The 20,171-nt window shown below is 41.1% G+C and overlaps 1 protein-coding gene across 9 annotated transcripts in view; it reads right to left on the reverse strand.

The window, feature by feature from the left end:
- Positions 1-20,171, reverse strand: part of FAT3 (FAT atypical cadherin 3) — a 405,288-nt gene that overhangs the window by 10,982 nt on the left and 374,135 nt on the right. For 8 of the 9 annotated variants that reach the window (XM_032678484.1, XM_032678486.1, XM_032678479.1 and 5 more), the window contains 4 exons: positions 16,216-16,684; positions 6,841-6,994; positions 5,129-5,784; positions 2,243-2,356 (listed from right to left, as the gene is read on the reverse strand). In XM_032678484.1, the coding sequence (XP_032534375.1) occupies positions 2,243-2,356; positions 5,129-5,784; positions 6,841-6,994; positions 16,216-16,684 (1,393 nt within the window). The remainder of the gene's footprint in view (positions 1-2,242; positions 2,357-5,128; positions 5,785-6,840; positions 6,995-16,215; positions 16,685-20,171) is intronic. The other variant, XM_032678483.1, reaches the window with a different exon arrangement.

The following is a 20,171-nucleotide window of genomic DNA, read 5'->3' on the forward strand; positions in this document are numbered from 1 at the left end:
TAATAAACATTATAGAAAAATAAGGGACTCCATGCAACTAGCTGCTGCATGGCTGGGAAGACATGGAAGGCAGCTGTAAACTCTATGAGGACAACAACTGAGAGTGAAAAACAGGAGATCAGAAAGTCTTCATCGCTACTAAGGGTTGGTTCTGGTGGGAGCTGAGCAGAGCATGTTCACAGAAAGGAGGGAAACTGCTTACAGCTCACTGCAAGTCAACACCCAAATACAACATTGCTCAGATTTTTTGCTTTTTGATCACAAAAAATACCGCTAACTATTCTCAGCAAGACTAGGGGAGCTGAGCAACTGAAATGCAGTAGAAATAAGGTGGGAGGGGGAAAAAAGGTAGGTTAAAAATCACACCCAAAAGGAGTTTTCATGGTAAGACAAGTCCTATTTGACTCAGTAAGAGAAGGCTCCAAGTATTCTGGAGAGGCTGAGTGAAGGCTGCCTGCACCTGATAGAAACTGGAGTGTAGGGCTGTCCGCACCTTTGATGGGATGTGTCCCAGTGCTTCACCGGTGCAAAGCAGGTTTCCCCAGTCAGAAGCAATTACCCATTTTTACAAGACAATGCTGGCACAGCCATTTGTACATCAGCATGACACAAGCCTGTTCTCTCTGCTAGCCATTTGAGAACCTGGCAGCATTGCTCTTGGCTTTGGAGGAAGGGGTTTGGTTTGGTTGTAGTTTCACTGACAACCTTTTAATCTTTGTAGGTATGTGAAGCAATAAGAATTAACTTGACAGGAAGAGGAAGGATTTATGGCTTCAGGAAGGATACCTGTTAGTCCTTAAGTACATGTATGTGAACATCTATGTGCTTACATATGCCTGAATTTGCATTTTAGGCTCTTTTACTGCAAACCTTCCCTGCTGCTTCAAGAAAACCACAGCATATGGTCTTGCATTGACCTCTGCAAATGATTCAGATGACTTAAATTTCTTCCCTCATTCTCCCTGAAGATATGGATTTGTTTGGACCCTGAACTACAATTGTTACATCTAAAGGCCTTATTTTAAATGCAGCTTTCACAAAAAATGAGTGGGCACAGAAGGTCCAATCCAGCTTCTGTGGGTACTGTGTCACTGAATTAAATGGAGGGAGGATCAGGAGCTTGAAATGTCTAATTAGAATGTGGGAGATATAAAAAGTAACAATGTATAATAAATGACCACTTGAATAATTATTCTGAAGGTAATTATAATGTAAGCATATATCATTAAAATAATACTTATTCTAAAAAACATTAAAGGTTTTTTTCTGGGTGTAGGGCAGAAAAGCATTGAGAAGCTTAACAAAAATAATCGTGATGCTTCAGACACAGCTGAACCAAAAGGAACTGCAAGTGCACTTCACTTTCAGTGCTTTTTCCAACATTTCAGAGTACCTAGAGAAGAGCTGCATGACATGACTGAGGAACTAAGTCTCCAGACAGTTCATTAACTGGCAGCTGAGGAAACCAAGTACAATTTCTTTGTGCTAGTCTTTTTCTGTGTACCTGAATGAGACTTCCCTGACATCCACCATCTCTTCCCAGCAGAAACACCTTGCGCCTTTTCTCAGACCCACTACTCAACATATATGGGTCGTAGGAACAAAGATCTGCTCTGACTTTGTGGGTTTTTTTCAGGCTGTATATGGCTCTGCCCATGTCACCCACTGAGATAATGATGTAGGATATGAGAGCAGGCACTGAGTATGCACTGAACAAGGATTTAATGGTGCTCTATTGTTTGCTGAGCTGTGATTACCAGGGAGAAGCCAAGCCACCAGGGACTGGCTCATCTGCTCATTGTTGCTGCTGAGCACCAGCAGAGTCTTGCTGGGATCATGAATGAGACCTGGCAAACGGCACAGAAATTCCTTTTATGTGACTGATGAAACATGAAAGTCATACTCTTCCAAGAGGGAAAATGATAAAAATTCTACAGTTTCACTTGCAACCTATTAGTCAACATGTATCTTGTCAATAGGACTATGCTGTACTATATCTCTAATTCACTGTAAAGCTTCGTCCTGATGCAAAAGCCCCAACCATCAAGATTTTTATCACATTCCTATAGATTTTTATTACATTCCTATAATTTAGTATGTGTACACAAAGTGAGGGTTTGAACCTGGAACTTTCAGCATCATTAAAGGCTTTCAAGATGTCACATAAATGTTTTCAATAATATTAGAAAGAGAGCTAAATAGCTTTTCCCCAAGCATAATACAGATAAAACCCATTTCTTACCATTATCATCACCGGAATCAGACTGGAAGGAGCTGAGGGACTGTACTTCGGAGTTGCTGCCTTTATTACTTCCTGAAAAACAGGTCACTTCTTCAGCGTCATCAACCCCTTTACCTTCATTGACAGCAAAAACAAAGCAAAAAGGTACTCTCTAGGTATGCACATTTGTCTATTTATACCACGGACACATTTAAATCCTGCCTTCTATTATTTTTGTCAGAATAAAATGATTTCCTTCAGCCAGAGGAAATGACCTATTCATCAAGAATGCAGCTGCTGAAGATACCTAGACTTTAGAAGTGTTTGAAGCCCAAAGAGTCTTTCAAGTGGCTGACAGCACTGTAATCAAGGAAGAAACATCTGTATTCAGTATTGCCTTTTTTTAGATGACATGTAGTCTCAACAGCAAAAAAAGTGATGACTTAAAGAATGTGGTATAAACAGCTTATACAAGAGATTACAGTTACATTTATCTTTACCGTTCATTTCCTAATTTGAGAGCCTCATTAAAGGCTCATTCAATGCTCAATAAAGTTATTGTGCATCTTGTTATTCATATCAGTGGCCCTTGGATCAGATTTTAATTGCTCCATCACTGACATATAATAGATTATCCTTCAATTTACATTGCTTTTCATCAGGGACATTCAGTCTTGACAACTTCACTGTTTAGCAATGTAACTGCAACCTATGGTATAAATTCGCCTGTAATTAAACACATGTGAATAAATGCATTCAACTACATATTATAAAAGAGATAATCAGGAACACAAAAAGTTATCCCCCATAGTAAGCACTGAGAGAGAGATCTGAGCCAATTATAAATGAAGAAGCTCAGGTGCTACAAACATGGAAGTACAGCTCTCCACCTGCTACCTGTAGATATTTCTCCACAGCATGGCACACCTCCATACAGCAAGGGCTGATTTGCTACTGCTGAGAAGCAGGGTGTGTAAAGGATGGAGTGAGTGCTGCAGTAATGAAGCTGCACTGCTTCCCACTTCTTGACAGCTGAGGTCTGTCTCGATGGCATGGCCTCATGCTGTGCAGAAATTCATACAGATACCAGAAGTGTCACTGGCAGAAACATCCAGGAGAATATAAAACAGAGCATGTATGAGGGCTGGCATGCTGATGCTTTCAATCAGCATAACTATATTTAAAGATTTAAAAGGTCGACCACAACACAACTCTGAAATACAGCCCAAATAAACGAAAATTAATTCCCTGTTTTTCACTAGAAAACCTTAACCAATGGGCTGCCTTAGATGAAAATGTGCAGGTCAGGGCACAGGTATAGAATCACAAAATCATTAAGGTTGGAAAAGACCTCTGAGATCATTGAGTCCAACCTCTGACTGAAGACCACCATGCCAACTAAACCCTAACTCGAAGTGTTATGTGCTGTCATTTCTTGAGCACTTCCAGGGATGGTGACTTCTCCCTGGGCAGCCTGATCCAAGGCTTAACCACCCTTTCAGTGCAAAAATTCTTCCTGATGTCTAACCTGAACCTCTCCTGGCACATCTTGATGTTGTCCTCTTGTCCTGCTGCTAGTTGCCTGGAAGAAGAGGCCAAACTCCATCTTACTACAATCTCCTTAAAGGCAGTGCCAGACTCTTCTGTCTATTCCTCAGTTCCTATTGCTTAAAACTACAAGACTATGAAAGTTTCTGGATCATATAGTTTTTATTTGACAGTTTTGGTTAAAGCTTTGTTGCAGTAGGGTTGAAGATTATAGAATCATAGAATGGTTTGGGCTGGAAGGGACCTTAAAGATCATCTGGTTCCAATCCCCATGCCAAGGGCAGGGAACCCTCCACTAGAACAAGTTGCTTAGAGCCTCATCCAACCTTGCCTTGAACACTTCCAGGGATGGGGCAGCCACAACTTCTCTGGGCAACCTGTTCCTTCCTAATATCTAATCTAAACTCATTAGCTCAAGGCCATTCTCCCTTGTTCTATCACTAGTGAAATGTTCTATCACTCTTGTGAAATGTCCCTCTCCAGCCTTCTTGTAAGCTCCCCTCTAGGTACTGGAAGATGCATCAGGAAAAACTCCTAATAAGAGAAAACATCTTAAAAAAAAAATCCTATATGATGAAACAAACATCTCCCAGTCCATATGACATGTTCTGACTTGCAAGGATAGATGATGTAGGGCCATAACTCTGTCTCTGCATTTCCTGCCAGGACAGACTATGAGAAGTTTGCTGTATCTCCAGCAACTTGTTCAGGAATGGAGGGAGCACTGTGTTACCAGGCGAGAAACCATCAGAGAACAAATAGGGTAAGTATGGGGATTGGAAATTTTGCAATGACTGATACTGAATGTAGATGGGAATGCAATAGACTGAAAAGGTGATCCTATAAGCAGTACATGATTTTCTGCTTCACTTCACAGACGCTGGAAGTAGAGAATATTAGTTCACTTGTCCCTGTTGCAAAACAGGATTGCTTCTTGCAGAAGGTTTAAAGCTTTTTAACTCCCTTGGGGAGACAAATGGCCTGAACCTAGCAGAACTTATATTTGAGAATTATGCCCCAAATTATTTTTTTCCAGTGGAAAGATGATTGCATTGTGTCACTTGAAGAACTAACGCTCAGAGCACTTACACTTACTCACATATGCTTTCTGAACAAGTGAAATAAATGCATTTAGTCATGCCTAATGCACAGAAGTAGAGCTCTTGTATGCCTAGTTTAATTATAACCTTTCAAAATTAAACCAAATCACTTCTTGGAGAAATGTAACAACTCACATGTAACAACAACATGCAAAAGTTGGGGCATTAAGAGTATCTGTGCCACTGTTACCTGCCTCACCTTGAAGTCAAGCCTTACCTATGGTACGGAAGAATGAGACCAGCACACAGCGGTACTTACTTTCTGTCCCAGCATCCCATGTGCTCTTCCTGATGGAGTCACAGTCGGAGCGACAGGGAGACACAGCAGGCAAGTTTGGAGCTACGCTGCACACCACCACCCCCCTCCTGGCTGTCAGTATTCGAGGGGATTCAGGATGAAACGTTGTCATCTCCTGGTGCTCTACGCCAAGCCCATCCACTATCTTGTCCAGGTTATTCCGTGAGTCACTCTGGAAGCATGGGGTATAGGCCATTGGCCTCACTGGAACCTGTGGAGGCCCAACCTCTTGGTAGATATTTCTGCTGTCTCCACTGTTCCTGATGTTCTTGAACTGGATACCATTGCTCTTGTTGAGCAGGGCTGCAGTAGCCGGATCCTGTACGAGTGTGATGTTGTTGCGGGAATAGTTCTTCCTGAAAACTTTCTTGCGAAAAATGATAAAAAGGACGATCAACACAAATATGACAAACAGGACCACGGCTATTCCTATCAGCTCCTCCTTGCCAACGTATGAATGCCCAGCTTGTATATTGGGAACCACCACAGGGCGAAGACCACAGTATTGACCCACATAGCCAGGGGTGCAGTTACACAGAAATGAACCAAATATGTTGACACAGGAGCCACCATTTTCACATTCTTCTCTTTCACATTCATTGATGTCTTCTTCACACCTTAAAAGAAGGAAAGGAGAGTCTGGAGTTTGGAGAACACCTAGGAAACAGTCCAGCTTGTGCATGATAACTTACCTTGTCAAAGAGGTGCCATTAGTTAACACCTTGCTGGTGCTCAGCAAATAATCTTACTATTATCATATTATTTAATGGCATTGAATTTTTTCTACATCTATTCTGTGTTTTTTTAAGACAATAAAATGGAAAGATCAAGAAGAAAATAAGAGTTTAAAGCATCTGATAGGGTGCACTTGACCGTAATGACTGTAACAGAGAATTTCTGCTTTTTTTAAATTGTTTTTGGACTATCCCATAAGATTCAATACAAAATATTAGACGAGGATTCAAGAAGAAGACAGTTGAGAAAAAATATAGTAAAAACATCAGAGTGCTTATTTAAGTGAAGAGGAGGATATACTGGTTGTGTAAAATTATTTTGGGCTTGAGATAAAATGAGCAAATATTAGAGAGGCAGGGGAAAAAGGACAGGAACCCTAATGAGAGAGGAGAACTGGAAAGAACAAGAGGTGGTAAAATGCAGAGCAAAAAGTACAAACAGTAGACAAATCAGACAAGAAAAAAGAATGTTGATGGGCAGGTCAGGGGATTTGCTGTATCTGCACCAAGTATAAAGTCAAGACACGAATTTTAAAAAATGAAGGCAAAAAGTTATCCTTTTATGTCAGGGTTAAGGTGACTAAATAATGGATCCACTTTCAAAACAAAGATTACCTAGCAGCTTCCACAGGTTTTACGATTGCTCAAAGAAGGATTGCTCAAAAAGCCACCAACACTTGGATAAGTATATCTCAGTGAAAACTGTCTCAAAATAACATTCTGAATCAACAATTTTGGAGGCTAAGTTCAGAAAAACCTTTATGAGTATTCGAGTATCATGGATTTCCCAACTGTAATTAGCTTAGACTTGAAATAAGTGCTAAGTTTGGGTTTATTTTTTGCTAGGTGAATCATAGCTTTTGGGTACAAAATGTCTGATCAAAAATCAAGCCATCATTGAACTGAAAAGCTGTTGCCCACCTGGGGAGGGACACTTACGTTACTCCTGTCAGGCCATTTTTGCAGTTGCAGATGAAAGCGTTGCCAATGGGATCGCATGAGCCTCCATTTCGGCAGGGATTTGGGAAGCAGGCTGTGATCTCTGACTCACAATTCCTTCCTGTAAACTGGGAGAGGCAATTGCAGTGGTATCCTGGGAGGTGAGGGACAAAGAGAGATAAATTATAATCCTGCCACTGAACCTGTCTAGAAGTAAGAGGACCCATATGACTACTTTACACCAAAAATATATTGTACTGTGGAGGCAAGGGGATGTTTACACACATTCTGGTCTGTCTGTGTGGTGCACAGTAATGCTTGTAAAGAGTTTGTTTATCTGGACAACTGGAGCTCATGTCTACAACCAGGGACCAGAGGAATTGCTGCAGCCCAGACCATCCTAATTGTAATGATTCAGACAAGAATAAATATCATCCACGTATAACTTCACTAACAAGAAATATCCTCAATCCAGGATGCATTTGCCAATCTTTTGGAAAGTACAGACCACATTTGCTGATAGTGGCAGTCCACGCTCCTCTTGGGGCATCACTGATGAACAAATACATCAGCTGAGAGCTTTTCCACATCCACCCTCTACAAGGATGACACAGTAGGGATGTGAGAATAATAAAACACCATTTTCATAAAGTGCATCCTCCAGGAAATAACTATAAACCTCAAAATACCAGCTGATCTGGGCAATGCCAGCCCTAATCAGAGCTAACTATGTTGAGTGTGCATTATCAAAAGTCTGATTAATCACTGGCTGCAAAACATCAGACATAACACCATTCAAGCGGAGGGGGACCCTGTTTGGGATCAAAGTCCTATTTTTTTGTTTTCTGCCAACACAGGAGGAACATCTAAGTAAAAAAACCCCATTTTTAAATGCATCAGTTCACCTTGCCAAGTATCAAATGACAAATCTCTTTTTTTTTTTTTTTTCTCTCCTTGTGATTTCATATGGCCCTATGCCAATAATAAAAGCTTTCTTTAAGGTCACAAAGAAATCCAGTGAGGCAGTGCATCTCTTTATGTTGTGAACTGGATATAGAAATCTGAGTGCTTTTTCACCTGAAAAGAGCAAGGAACATGTAGGCTGTGAAAGCCATGAGATGGCTGAAACAGTCCCTGGAAAGGAAGGGCTCCTAGGTTAGAGTTGTTGAACTAGCTAAATTTTCCTGGACATCTGTAAAAAAACTTTGGCTGATCTTTTAAAAGACTGCTTACACAATCCAAATGTCCTAAACAGATGTGTAGGCAAGGTTCAAGCTCCATTTATGAGGTTCACATACTTACTGAATATAGCATATTAAGCAACTGGAACAAGGAAACTTCCCGCAACTAGTACTGCTGGAGTTAGAGCTAAAATGGTTGAGTGTAACTCAATTCAGTGTCAAAATTATTGGAGATCAAACTCGTAGATTAAATGTCATCCCTCAATGGTGAGCCTTTTAAACATATTTTAAAAACTTTCTATATCTATACATCTGGCAAAAAATTAAAATACTTATTTTAAGTTACTCTTTCAGTAAACATGGCAGGAATTTCCAGCACAGTTACAAGGAAAAGAGTTTCATGGAAGCAATATATGAAAGCCCAGTGGAGGCATAAGGAAAAAGCAATTCTGCATTAAGACTCCCACATCTTCTATGTCCTATCTGGTTCAGTTCACCTTGTTCAGTTACTCTAATGGAATTCTTTCATGAGGACAGGCTTTGAGAATAAACTTGGAACCAGACTTGCTGCCATACTCAGTCAAGAGTCCAATCCTATTTACTTGAAGATAAATGAAATAGATACTCAAATATCACACTGTTTCATTGTCCTGCTACAAGAAGGGAGACAGAAGCACTGCTGTTTTCAGGGTTGCAGAGTTAAGAAAGATTATTCAACTTTCAGGCTTCTTAAAAAGCACGTTTGGTCAGCAACAGCAAAATGGGATTATTTCTTTTTGTGTCTTGTATTTCTTTTTGTGTCACTCAGATAATGTGAACAGCTTTCTGTACCTGGTGAGAAGATCTGTGTCTGAAAAATTACAAACCTGTGACTGTAGGTAGAATACACAGTATAAAGAAATAAGGCTTTTTCAGTGCTTCATTTTATGACTGAACAGTGACATCTATAGTTCAAAAATTTACAGTAATGTTTTATATGGATTTTTATGGTCTCAACGAGTTTACGTGAAATGTTCAATTCAAATATAAAACATTTTATTCATAATCAATTCTGTTGCCTTATTTAATAGAAGAATATATATGTTATTCTATTTGTTATCTGATATTTTTAACTTCCATAACTTTAAGGTGATGCTAAAAGCCAACTTTCTATTGGTTTTTAAGCACCTAATTCCTAGGTGCCAATCATTTGCAAGACAAAGCCTTTGAATCACTTTCTTTTTATATCCTGTGTTTGTTTCAGCTGACTAAACTTTAGGTTCTCAGTCTGTAACACATTCGGTTTACATTTATTCATTATAGAAAACTTGAGAAGTATTGATTTAATTAAAAAAAATACTTTTACCACCAAATATAAAAGGAACATTGATTTATGCATTTTATAGTAAGAGGAGATGGAACCGAATGCTCCAGATGAGTCAGAGCCCTTTTTGGCAGTGTATGAACAGGACCAAAAGTGTGCTTCTGAAAGCCTACCTTTTTCACTGAATTTGATTTAATCATGGTGGAACACAGTCATATATTAGATGACTGAAATATTCACTATAGATTCTAAGCCTAAGGATCAAAGATAGAAATAAAAAAGGTACTAAAACAAGACAGTATTAAATTACCATATTTATCACTGACATTTCCTCTCATTGGATTCACTGCCATACACCTGCCAAGCCTAAGCCACTGGCAAAAGACACAGAACTTTTCTGTGACACACATGCTCAGGGTTGCAGAGCATTCACCCGGGAGGTCTCCAACACAGCAAAGCATATGTCAAAATTCATGGAGGAGGGAAGTGAAGAGCTGATATGATGGCTCAGTACACACTATGCAGCAGCTCAGCCAGCAGACTTGCCAGACCTTTAATCCTTCTCCAAACCTCTCAGCAGAAGCTGTAATTTTGCCCTCTACTGCAAGTTTTCGCTACATGGCTGTGGACAAAGTTCAGTTGTAAAGAAAACCCTTTTGGTCAGGAGTGCATCTTGAGTCTAACAAAAAATTTTTATTATACTTTTGATTTAATATCCTGGTAATGTATCATGCATTTCGTCCCTCCTGTTTAGCACAAGAATAATGAACAAACTTCTCAAACCCACGGATAACAGAGCTGAAGAAAAGGCTCAGTGCCGTGTCCTCTCAGCAGGGGATGAAAAACTCTTTTAAGCAATGCAGGGCTTGATCCTGTTCACAATGAAGGCACTGAAGTCTTGGAAATTCAACATTTAAGATCATACAGTCCATCTGAATTTCCTCCAGGAGATATGAATATTTCATTTTGCACACTGATGCTGAAAAATGTTGATCTGTATTCTCCAAGACAGCAAATTTTGCAATGTCACCCCACTGTATATTTTCAGAGGGAACCACTGCAAAAAGCTAGAAAGCTCTGGAAAACATCTCTGCAAGGCTGCTAGGGTGGGGTCACAACACCCTCAGCATGTGCCACAGTAGCCTATACAAACAGCTGACCTAAGAGCAACAACAAGCTGTAAGCAACAATACAGTCTTTTTAGGCTATATCTACACTAAAAAGCCCCACAGAGCAACAACAGTGGGTCTGTGGAGCAAAACAGTTGGTGCTGAGGACCCCACACTCTCATTAGACGTGTCTCAGGGCTTTGGGATCGGTTGGCTGCACGCCTAGTCTTCCAACTCAGCCTGGTCCTGGCCTCAGACACCTCACCTCTCCACAGTGGGAACTGAAGCACAGACAGAGGAGATAGTCAGAAGATTCACATTAAAGCTCATTCATGATCTAAAACATTATTTAGACATAGTTGTTTCCTGCTTAATCGTAGTCTTGGGCTTACTGCTTGTTTTATAAGGCTTCTCTCGTACTCCTCTGAGTCTCCTCTATGGAGCTAAATCTCACCTTCTCACTGTGACTCCAACAGCTTCCCTTACTGCTCTCTTGGCATGTCCCAAACCAGAGAAAAAGGTCTTTTTCATCCCAGACCTTACCAAAGAGCAACATGTGGTAAGCGAGGACACTACACAGGCTTCCTGCCTGTGTTTATTTGGCACTTAAGAAGCAAAGACAGTGGCAAAAGGCAGGCACAGTGCCATCAGCAGATGGGGTGCCATTATGTAGCAAACATCTCTGTTGGTAGCATTCCCACCCTGAGCATCTGAATGTCTGTCTATCCTGAGGTTTACTCGGCTTTATTAAAGAGGATGCTCCGAACTGCTGCCAATTCTTTTTTTGAACATGTGTATGCTCCTGTTTCTATCTAGCCCATGCACGAGAAGCTGACTTTTATCTGTTACGTGCTTTGGCTTTTCCATTTGATCTCCCCGTGTAGTTTCTTTCCCTGCTGTGCAGCTAGACCTGACAAACTCAATGTCCAGAAACAGCCCCGCCTTTGGCATTGCTCACATAGTGCTACATGGCAAGTTAACTGATTAGACAACTGAAGGTGAAGAGGACCTCTCCCAGAATTTTTGTTCTGGTATGTTTATAGTCAAACCAGGCCACCTTCAAGAAGTGTGTGTTCTTCAGCCATACATATTCCTGTCACTTCAGATTTAACTTATCTGTCTTTAAACAGATGATTGCCTCTTGCCACTTGTTGGTATGAAAACGAACCTCAGTATTTGCTGAACCAGTGTTTTCTATGAAAGGATTGGCATGCGTGTGCATTTAAACTGGGAATTTAAATTCAGATACCTAAAAGCATAGCTACGAAAAAGATTAATGCCCTCCAATATTTCTAAAAAGCTTTTAAAAATTAATTCATGTGCATTTGATATACTCACATTACAGTGTGCTGGGTCGTCTGTGCATGTGAAAAAGCAAGACTAAGAACATTAGTAAGACCAGGTCAGTTCACGACCCAGTTTTCCCTGATTTCATTCTTTATGAAGTACCCAATCCTCAAAAACAGCTGTAAGTCAATGTTGCTAACATCATTTAAAACATGTATTAAAACCACCACCCAAGTGTCATGTTGCATTTTCCCCTCTTTGGATTTTAACTCTGTTCATGAAAAAATAATAATAACCAAAAAGAAAAAAGGACAAATGAAGAGGGAAAAGCAATAACTTTCTGTCCTCACACTCTGCCCACAGTCCTTGACTCAGTAGATATTTCCACTCAAATGCTTCATGTTCAAATAAAATCGCCCACTCATATAAGCCATTTACTTTAATCAAAGCCAGATGTTTATAGGACTGATCAAATTAAAAGGAAGTAACTGTACTTATAATTGCAGGTTTTACAAGCAAGAGGTTACTCTCTGTGGTTGAAACTCTTGGTGCAGTGTTTGCATTTGATCACAGTAAAGATTTCTATTGCTGAGATTGCTCATGGTTTTACTCATGCAGATAAACATACATTTACTATTGGCAGCCCTGGTAGCGCCACACTATTATTAAGGTTGTGTGACATTTCTCATTTTAAGACCTCATATTCAGCAACTTATAGCTTAACCACACTTTAAACACTTGGTTGAATTTTTTTGGGAAATTTCAGTTCAAAGAGTCAAGTTGTTTCAGAAAGTTATGCTGTTTGTCAGGTTTCAAAATGCTAACTTTCTTTAAAAATTGCTTTACTGACTCATACTTTTAGATAGGGACTGAAAAGTCTGGAAGAATGTGGTCTATATTTCAGGGCTGTGGTTTGCACTGTCTCCCAAGAAAACTGCCCTAAAACTGTGTAGGTCTCTTTCTACTACTACTAGTCTCCTGAGCTGTCAGACCTAGTGAGTGCTCATCCCCATTTGCGAGAGCCCTACTTCAGCATGCATGGGATCTCCCTATGGAGTCTCGGGACACACAGTACCCTCCCTTTAACCACTGACATCACTGGGCATACATTGCTGCCACAGGAAATGATTCAGACCTGTGGGAACAGAAGACTGCAAGCAGCGGTTCATGCCATGGTCACTTTCTGCTGGCTCAGAAGCCAGACTTTGAAAGCAGAGAGGCTTTTCTGTGCTCTGGGAGTACTCATCTGAGCTGTCTGTGCTTTCTTCTGCAGGCTAAGATCCCCACTGTGTCCTGTTCCATGTGCAGAGAGGTCAGACAGAAAGAGTCAGTGTGGGTCAACTTAGCCCTGTGCCAGGTCTCCTTTGGGTCAATATCTCTGCGATCAGTCCTGAGCTCTGTGTAGCCCATGCACAGCACTGCCCTGCACCTGGCGCTTCGAAGCTGCTGGGAATTTATCCATCTAAACCCTAAAACAGCAGTGGCATGGACACACTCCTAGTGCATACAAAGCATCACTTTAGCTGTTCCCCAAATACATCCATAATATTACCCTATTCCCATAACTGCAGGATGAAACGAAAGGTAATCAGAGGCAGCTTTTTATTAATGGTGAACAGGGCAGTAGGCATTTCTATAAAAAGGAAGATCTCACAACAGGAATATTCTTATGGAGGTTTGTGTTGTAGATGTCCATTTTATGCAAATGATATGTAAATCAGACACAGCCCCTTTGACTTCTGGTATGTAGCCAGCAACTCTTTCACGCTATAATGTTGGGTAATCTTTACTTGACTGTTTTTTTCTAAAGTTAGCTATAAATCTCAGCTTTCTTTTTCTCCCTCCTAATTTTCTTGTAAAGCACAGTAGGGTATTTATAAGAAAAAGTATGTTAACAGTCTCTGAAACCTGCTTTGTAAAAATTAAAATTAGAGAAACTATTTATTAAAACTAATCGTATCATTATACCAAATACTCTCTGTTTATGAAAAGGAACACTATTCTCCAAAAACTTTAATAGGAGAGTAATATCATAGAAAATATTATTCAAGAGATCCTGATCCTACTGAATGCCCTGAGACTGGGAAAAAAATCTTTGCATGATGTATTTTTGAATTATTCCCCTCACCAAAAAAGCAAAAGCTGCCATTTTTGTTCTCAAGAAAATTCTTAAAAAATGAAGGTTTTTTTTTTTCTATTTTAAATGGAAGTCAGCTGCTAACATCTATGTCAGCAAATGCAATGGCTGATGGTTCCTAAATGGACATCACAGTTTGTGGCTCTGCAACTAGCATTTGCAATGCTGTTGGACTCTCCGCTTTTAGAATTTAATTAAGTGGCCTTTTTATATATGGAGGACACTAACAGAATTGCTTTGCCTAGTGGAAGCAAAAATGCCCATGCCTTCTCCTTATGGGCTGGGCTGTAGAACCACTGATATACAGTCAGGGCCCATTGCACTGGAATTATGGCTTTATAACAATCCTCTATTTACATACACTGCTGAGGCAGTAAAAACAGCAAACAGATTTTTTAAGGCAGGAAGCCAAAACATCCCTGCAGGGCACATGCCCCTCGCAGAGGCAGGAACGCAGGCAAGTTAAATCAGTTCTGTCACTGCTTTCCAGCAGTGAATTTTGTTGACATGAAAATGGCGTATGCCACTCCAGTAATAAGATGGGTCCAATCTTCAGTGCTCCTTGTTTCTCCCCCACCCTATATCTCCCCTCAGTTTGAACTGGCATGCACATGGCACTGGGAAAAAAAAAATTGCTGTAAAGTGTTTTGTTAGAAAGGTTTCAATTTACTCATCATGAGATCGCTGAGCAATACTGTATATAGACTCAAATAAAATCAATTCAAGGAGCTGTTCTCATGCTTCCTAGGACGTGAGGCAAATGGTTAACCTCATCTATTAAGTATGGAGTCTGAATCAAAGACATGTTATGTTCATGTACGTCCTACAGCCATATTTCCTAGGGATTTAAATAATCATGCTTAGCAATCAGAGAAATTTTCTCTTGCCCTTGTTGTGCAGCCCTCATTTTCTCTTCTTCCTGCGGTAAATAAAGACCCTTAAAGACACACACAAACAGCAACATTTCTCCTCATGCTGCACAACACATCCTGGGTTGCCCGGGCTGTGCTTCATTCCTCCCAACTGTCCTCCCATCTCTTTCCATCAACAGCAAAGCTGATAGCATCCCTGATGCATCATTTGCCATGGCATGGGAGAAGAGGTGGTTAAATCAAAGCCAAGGATCCATAGGGGATGCTAGCTGAGACAGCCTAGCATGGACAAAACCACATTGTCAGGATTTACTTTAGAAGGGTGGGGCTAGCCAACTGAGGAACTTGTGACAATTTTGCTCACATCTCACCACATGTCAGTCTTGAGCTATCTCAAGTTTGGGCCTAAAGTTTAGACAAATCCATGCGGTGGAGGGGAGTCAGAAGGGAAATATGAGAACAAGGTTTAAACTAATGAAAACCAGAAATAATAACTATGGGTGCAAGGGAACCGCATGGACACATTAAAGCAGAAAGCCCTGAGACAGTGGTTAAATGCTCCATAAAACAAGAGTTTAGCGGGAACTTCCCTAGGGAACCATGACCAAAATCACTGACAGTAAGTTGGATGGAAAGCTCTGAACTTGCAGAAAACCTCTCTCTTGGGCAACCTCCTTTTCAGAGGAAGTTTTAGTCTTCCAGAAAAGGTGTGCAGTGCTGCATGCAAATACAATATGGGGAACTGGAAGGGAAACCCATATACTGCAGAGACAACAGCCTTAGAGGGAATGTCCTACATGCTTTTCTCCTGCTAAGATGCTGGCTGTTCTGGTAACTTGTGCACTGCAGCAAGTCACTGGCATCAAATCACACAAACCCCCACATAAGCACTGGATAGGAAACTCCAACATCACAATAGTATAAACTTTGGATAGTATTACTTAGACCTTAAAGCACTCAGGCCTCTGAGGAAGCTGTAAAATACAGTTCGGGGAGGTTTATAATGGGACCAACTTGCTATTTCCATGCAGACATGTAATCAAATTACTCACAAAAGGACAAAGGTGTTTGAGGACAGCTCAGTAATTATTTGTGACAGCTTCAGAAACTGAGTAAGGCAAAAGTGCTGTTGTATCTATGATGGATCTTTGTGTACAGCCTTCGATGCTGTAAGGATGCTGTAAATGGATCCTGAAAAATCCAGCTGAGCATTACAGTAATTGTAATTCTATTGGTTTCTATAGAAATAGGATTATCCTAACAGCCAATAAATCAATTTCCTCCTGGAACACTTATGCAGTAAGAAGGGGCACCGCTTCACCATTATTTATAGAGCAAACAGCTTTTACCCAATTTGCAATACCTAACAGAGTTTTATAGAGTTCGTGAGATTTTTCAAGCATGTTGCTGCATAAAACCATCTCTGGCAATACATTACAGAGGAAAATGGTGAGGGGGAAACCCATAAAGTAATGAAAGCATTTACCACCAGATGGCACAGCAGTACAGGTGCCTCCGTTCTGGCAGGGATGTCTCTCGCAGGCATCCGGATAAAGGACGCAGCCAAGCTTCAATTCCGTCAGGCCAACCACTTCTGCAAAGCTGCTGCGCTTGTTCTGGAGTGGCAGTTCATTGTTATTTAGGACAACTGAATCCAGGCAGCCCTGAAAGCCGCTCAAGACCTGTGTTGTCCTCTTGTCAGTCAGGCTGCGGACGTTATCCACTTGGACCTGGGCACCGAAGTAGACGGAGCTATCTGTGCTGAGAGTCTGAAAATAGAGGGGGGCTTTGCGGCGCTCCACGTAGCTGTCATCCAGGGACAAACTCGTGAAATTGCGATTCAGCTCCAGGAAGACTGAATGCCAGCTTCCATCATTAACAGCCCTGCCAGAAATTCCCAGGATTCCTGGGCCACTTCCACAATCCAACTGGAACCAGAGTTTGCCATCGACAATCTGCAGGAGGAAAGCAGAAATCAAACCGCTTCAGGCACTCAGCTGTCTCATAACACATTCTCACAGAGAATCTGGAAACACAGAGGACTTCTAGACAGTCTCTATAGAGTGTTAAAAGCTGCTCTCCTACATGACACTAAAATAGCAAAAAGCTGTGTCTTCAGCAGCAGCAAAAAAATATAATGTCATAAATATCAGCTAACTTTGAATTTATCCAAAGCCAATTATTGCAGGAAAACTGAAAAATGTAGGAAAAAATACAGATGCAGAACACTGGCAAAAACTAGGATAACGGTAAGTTTACTGAACAAGTATGGACTGGAGGACCTATGTTCTGCTCTTGGCTCTGCTGCTGAATAGCTATGTCTCTCTCAGCCATCACTCACCCGTGAGCTGTGATTCTGCTCCCAGTGGTTGATGCTACCAAAAGGACAGTCAGGGCACAGGATCACCTCTCAGTGTTTGAAAGAGGCTTGTGGCAAAATCAATGGCCACTGCTTTCAGCTAGTGATGTTAGGTACTCTGCTCACATACACATCCTGTGCTTCTGTAACCTTTTGGAGCATCTCAACGAGGTGTGGATTTGTCCCCAAGTGTCATAAGTTCAGTTTCTCTAATGACAAAAGTAAGATTCTAGTTGACCAAAAGTCAGTTATTTCCTGCCCTGTGTATACCTCACAGATGACATCAAATGGTTCTTACTTTTTTTTCTTTCCTCATATTTGTGCTAGGTTCATGGCTTTATAGAGATGGTAGAGGATTTCTCACTCTCCCTCCTGCCCCTCACCCATCTGAAGTCCTCATAAGGGGAAAATCTGTACTAGCCTGCTGGGGCAGGTGAAGTGCAGAGTAAGAGAATAGGTATGAAGTGCTGCTTTTCTGATTAGCACTTTACCTAAAGATTTTAGGTTTCTCTAACAGATGGTAGATCAGTTTAAAATGGCTGACAAGGCTGGAAATAATTTCTTATGACACATTAATTGGATTCAAGCTCTCTGAAAGCTCTTGCAAGTATTTTACCTTTATGTCATGCTTTAGGAAGTATTTATTTCTGCAAACCCCATCTCAAGATAGTTCTGTCCCATTATTTATCATCCTGAAAAGTTCAGGTGCTATGTCCTTTTTCATCCTTCTCTGCATCACACATTGTCCTCTCACTGGTGTGTGTGTAACAGAGCCTGACTGCTCCCTGCCATCAAAGCAGAGTTGCCACAGCTGTCAATGCAAGAACCCCCACAGAGCTTTGGTGGCCTGCTTAACCGGCATGGCTACTGCAGATATGAGGATGCTGCATTGTGTCCATCTGCTTTTGGCCATTTTTGGCCATTTCTAGCATGAACAGTCATTTTAAACCATGTTAGCTAGAGACATTCCTTGGCATGTGTCTCAACTGTGGGACCACAAACTTCTCTGCCAGGCTCTCTCTGATGTGGCCTGAAGGTAAATGTGAAACTGTTAATCTACAGAAGCAGACTGTGCTGTCTTGTCATTATCAGCATTTTATGTCCTTGGAGGTTGACAAAACTACCTGGAGGAAAGCTAAGAGTAAAATCTTGAGATCTGTAGATCTCTGGACTCCCTCTCCTTTCCAAACCCTCAGTCTCTTGACTAGCTGAATTTGAACTGAACCTCAAGCCAAAACACACTGGTCAGTTGGGATATAAACCACATCACTCCACTACTTGGCAGTCACTTGGACACAGAGGTGCTAAGCAGTGGCAAGCATGTGGCAAGCTCCCTATCAATGCCAGCTACCTACTTACTCTGCATGCTATGAGGGAAGGAGCCAAAGGACGGAGCCATAATTAGCCTCTGCTATGAGCAGCTGGCTATTTCAAAGTCCCTGACCTATAGGATGCAACTGAGAAGTCAGATCTATGATTGTAACACAACCTGCTTAAGGGATGGATGTTGCATGGTACTCCTACAGCTCAATCTAAAAGGGCTAATGGATGTATAGAAAATTGAGTCTGGATCATTTTTCATTAAAAAATCTTTTCTTATGGGACTCAAAACTCAGCTGTAAACCATTTCTGTAGATTGAAATTGTGCCTGTTAAAGCATTCTCCAGAGGAATCTTCATAAACAAGATGTCCTGATAAACTGAGATTTTTCTTTCCAGAGATGGAGCAATAATTTCTTTTCTCCCTGTGCTACAAAATAGTCCATAAACCTTGAAGGTGCTGCTCAGAAAGACCTGGTGCAAAAGGAATACAAATCAAACTGAAAAATACATTGAATATATTACAGTTTGAAAAACAGCCATCATTGGATAAGCAGCCAACTTGCTGCTTATTCAAAAGGCTTTTTCCTATGGAACTCTTCTACTGATTGTGTATAATATTCATATACCTCCCCTAAGACTACTTATGCCCTGAAGAACCTACTGCCTGCATGTCTATTACCCTTACTCACAGAACATGTTTTTCCAATTATCTTTATAAATACAACACCACATATGAGCACCTGGAATAAATATTAAACCATTTGTATACAGGAAATGATGATCTAAAAGATTTGCCACTAAAATATGTTTTATACATCTTTCTCATCCACTTTTACTTCTTTTTACCAGCAGATGATCTGACATACACAGTAAATATATATAGTCTGAAAGGTTAAGTTTCCTTCCTTTCATTGAAGAAACACTAGCAACCCCTACCTCAGGCTAGAGTGAAAGATGGAAAGGATGGTCTGATGCTTATAGTACTAGTGTAAGACATGACAGATTTGCATGGGAATCCACACTCTGCAACTCTCTTCCTCTGGGATCTCAAGCAAGTCATTAGTTTCAGGTCTCCATCAGTAAAAGAGGGGTAACGTCATTTCCCTATCTCACACCACTGCTTTACAGATACATACATTAAAGACTGTCACATGCCCAGATACCCCTAGCAATGGGACAATAAAAATACTTTCATTAATCAGATGGTCACAGGCCTTGCTGTAGGGGGATTGGGAGGAAATACTTGTCCCCTGATGGCCTGGTGCCTCGAAGAGGAGGAAGAACAGGAAGAGCTGACAAGGAGCAGATGCTGCAAAGGGCTCCCGTCCTGACTATTAGCAGTGAGGCTGGCCAGGCAGGCAAAACTGCTGCCTCTACTCCTAAGCACAAGAATTCAACCATCATTCAGCAATTAGTCCATGGTGTTCCTGTGATTCTTTGTAACTGCTGTGATGTCAGAGTCACTGCTCAGTCCAAGCAAATAGTATGGAAATCCAATGAATGTCCAGCCTCAGCAGTTATCCAGATAATAACATCAGTGGGGCTGGTCTGGTTGAGAGTTGGTAGCATCAGACTATCAGTGTAGGACTGAACGTGTGGCATTGCTTTTTTCCTCCGTGTAGTGCAACACAGCAGAGAGCTTGAGTTGCTCCATCTCACAGCAGAGATACACAAACTTTGCAACCCCTCACCAGTGCAGCCCATGGCACCAGCAGAGGCATCATGAAAGCAGAGAGACACTGCTTCATTCTAGCTGAGCAG

Source organism: Chiroxiphia lanceolata, chromosome 2 (genome assembly GCF_009829145.1).
Source record: "Chiroxiphia lanceolata isolate bChiLan1 chromosome 2, bChiLan1.pri, whole genome shotgun sequence".
Lineage (NCBI taxonomy): Eukaryota > Metazoa > Chordata > Aves > Passeriformes > Pipridae > Chiroxiphia > Chiroxiphia lanceolata.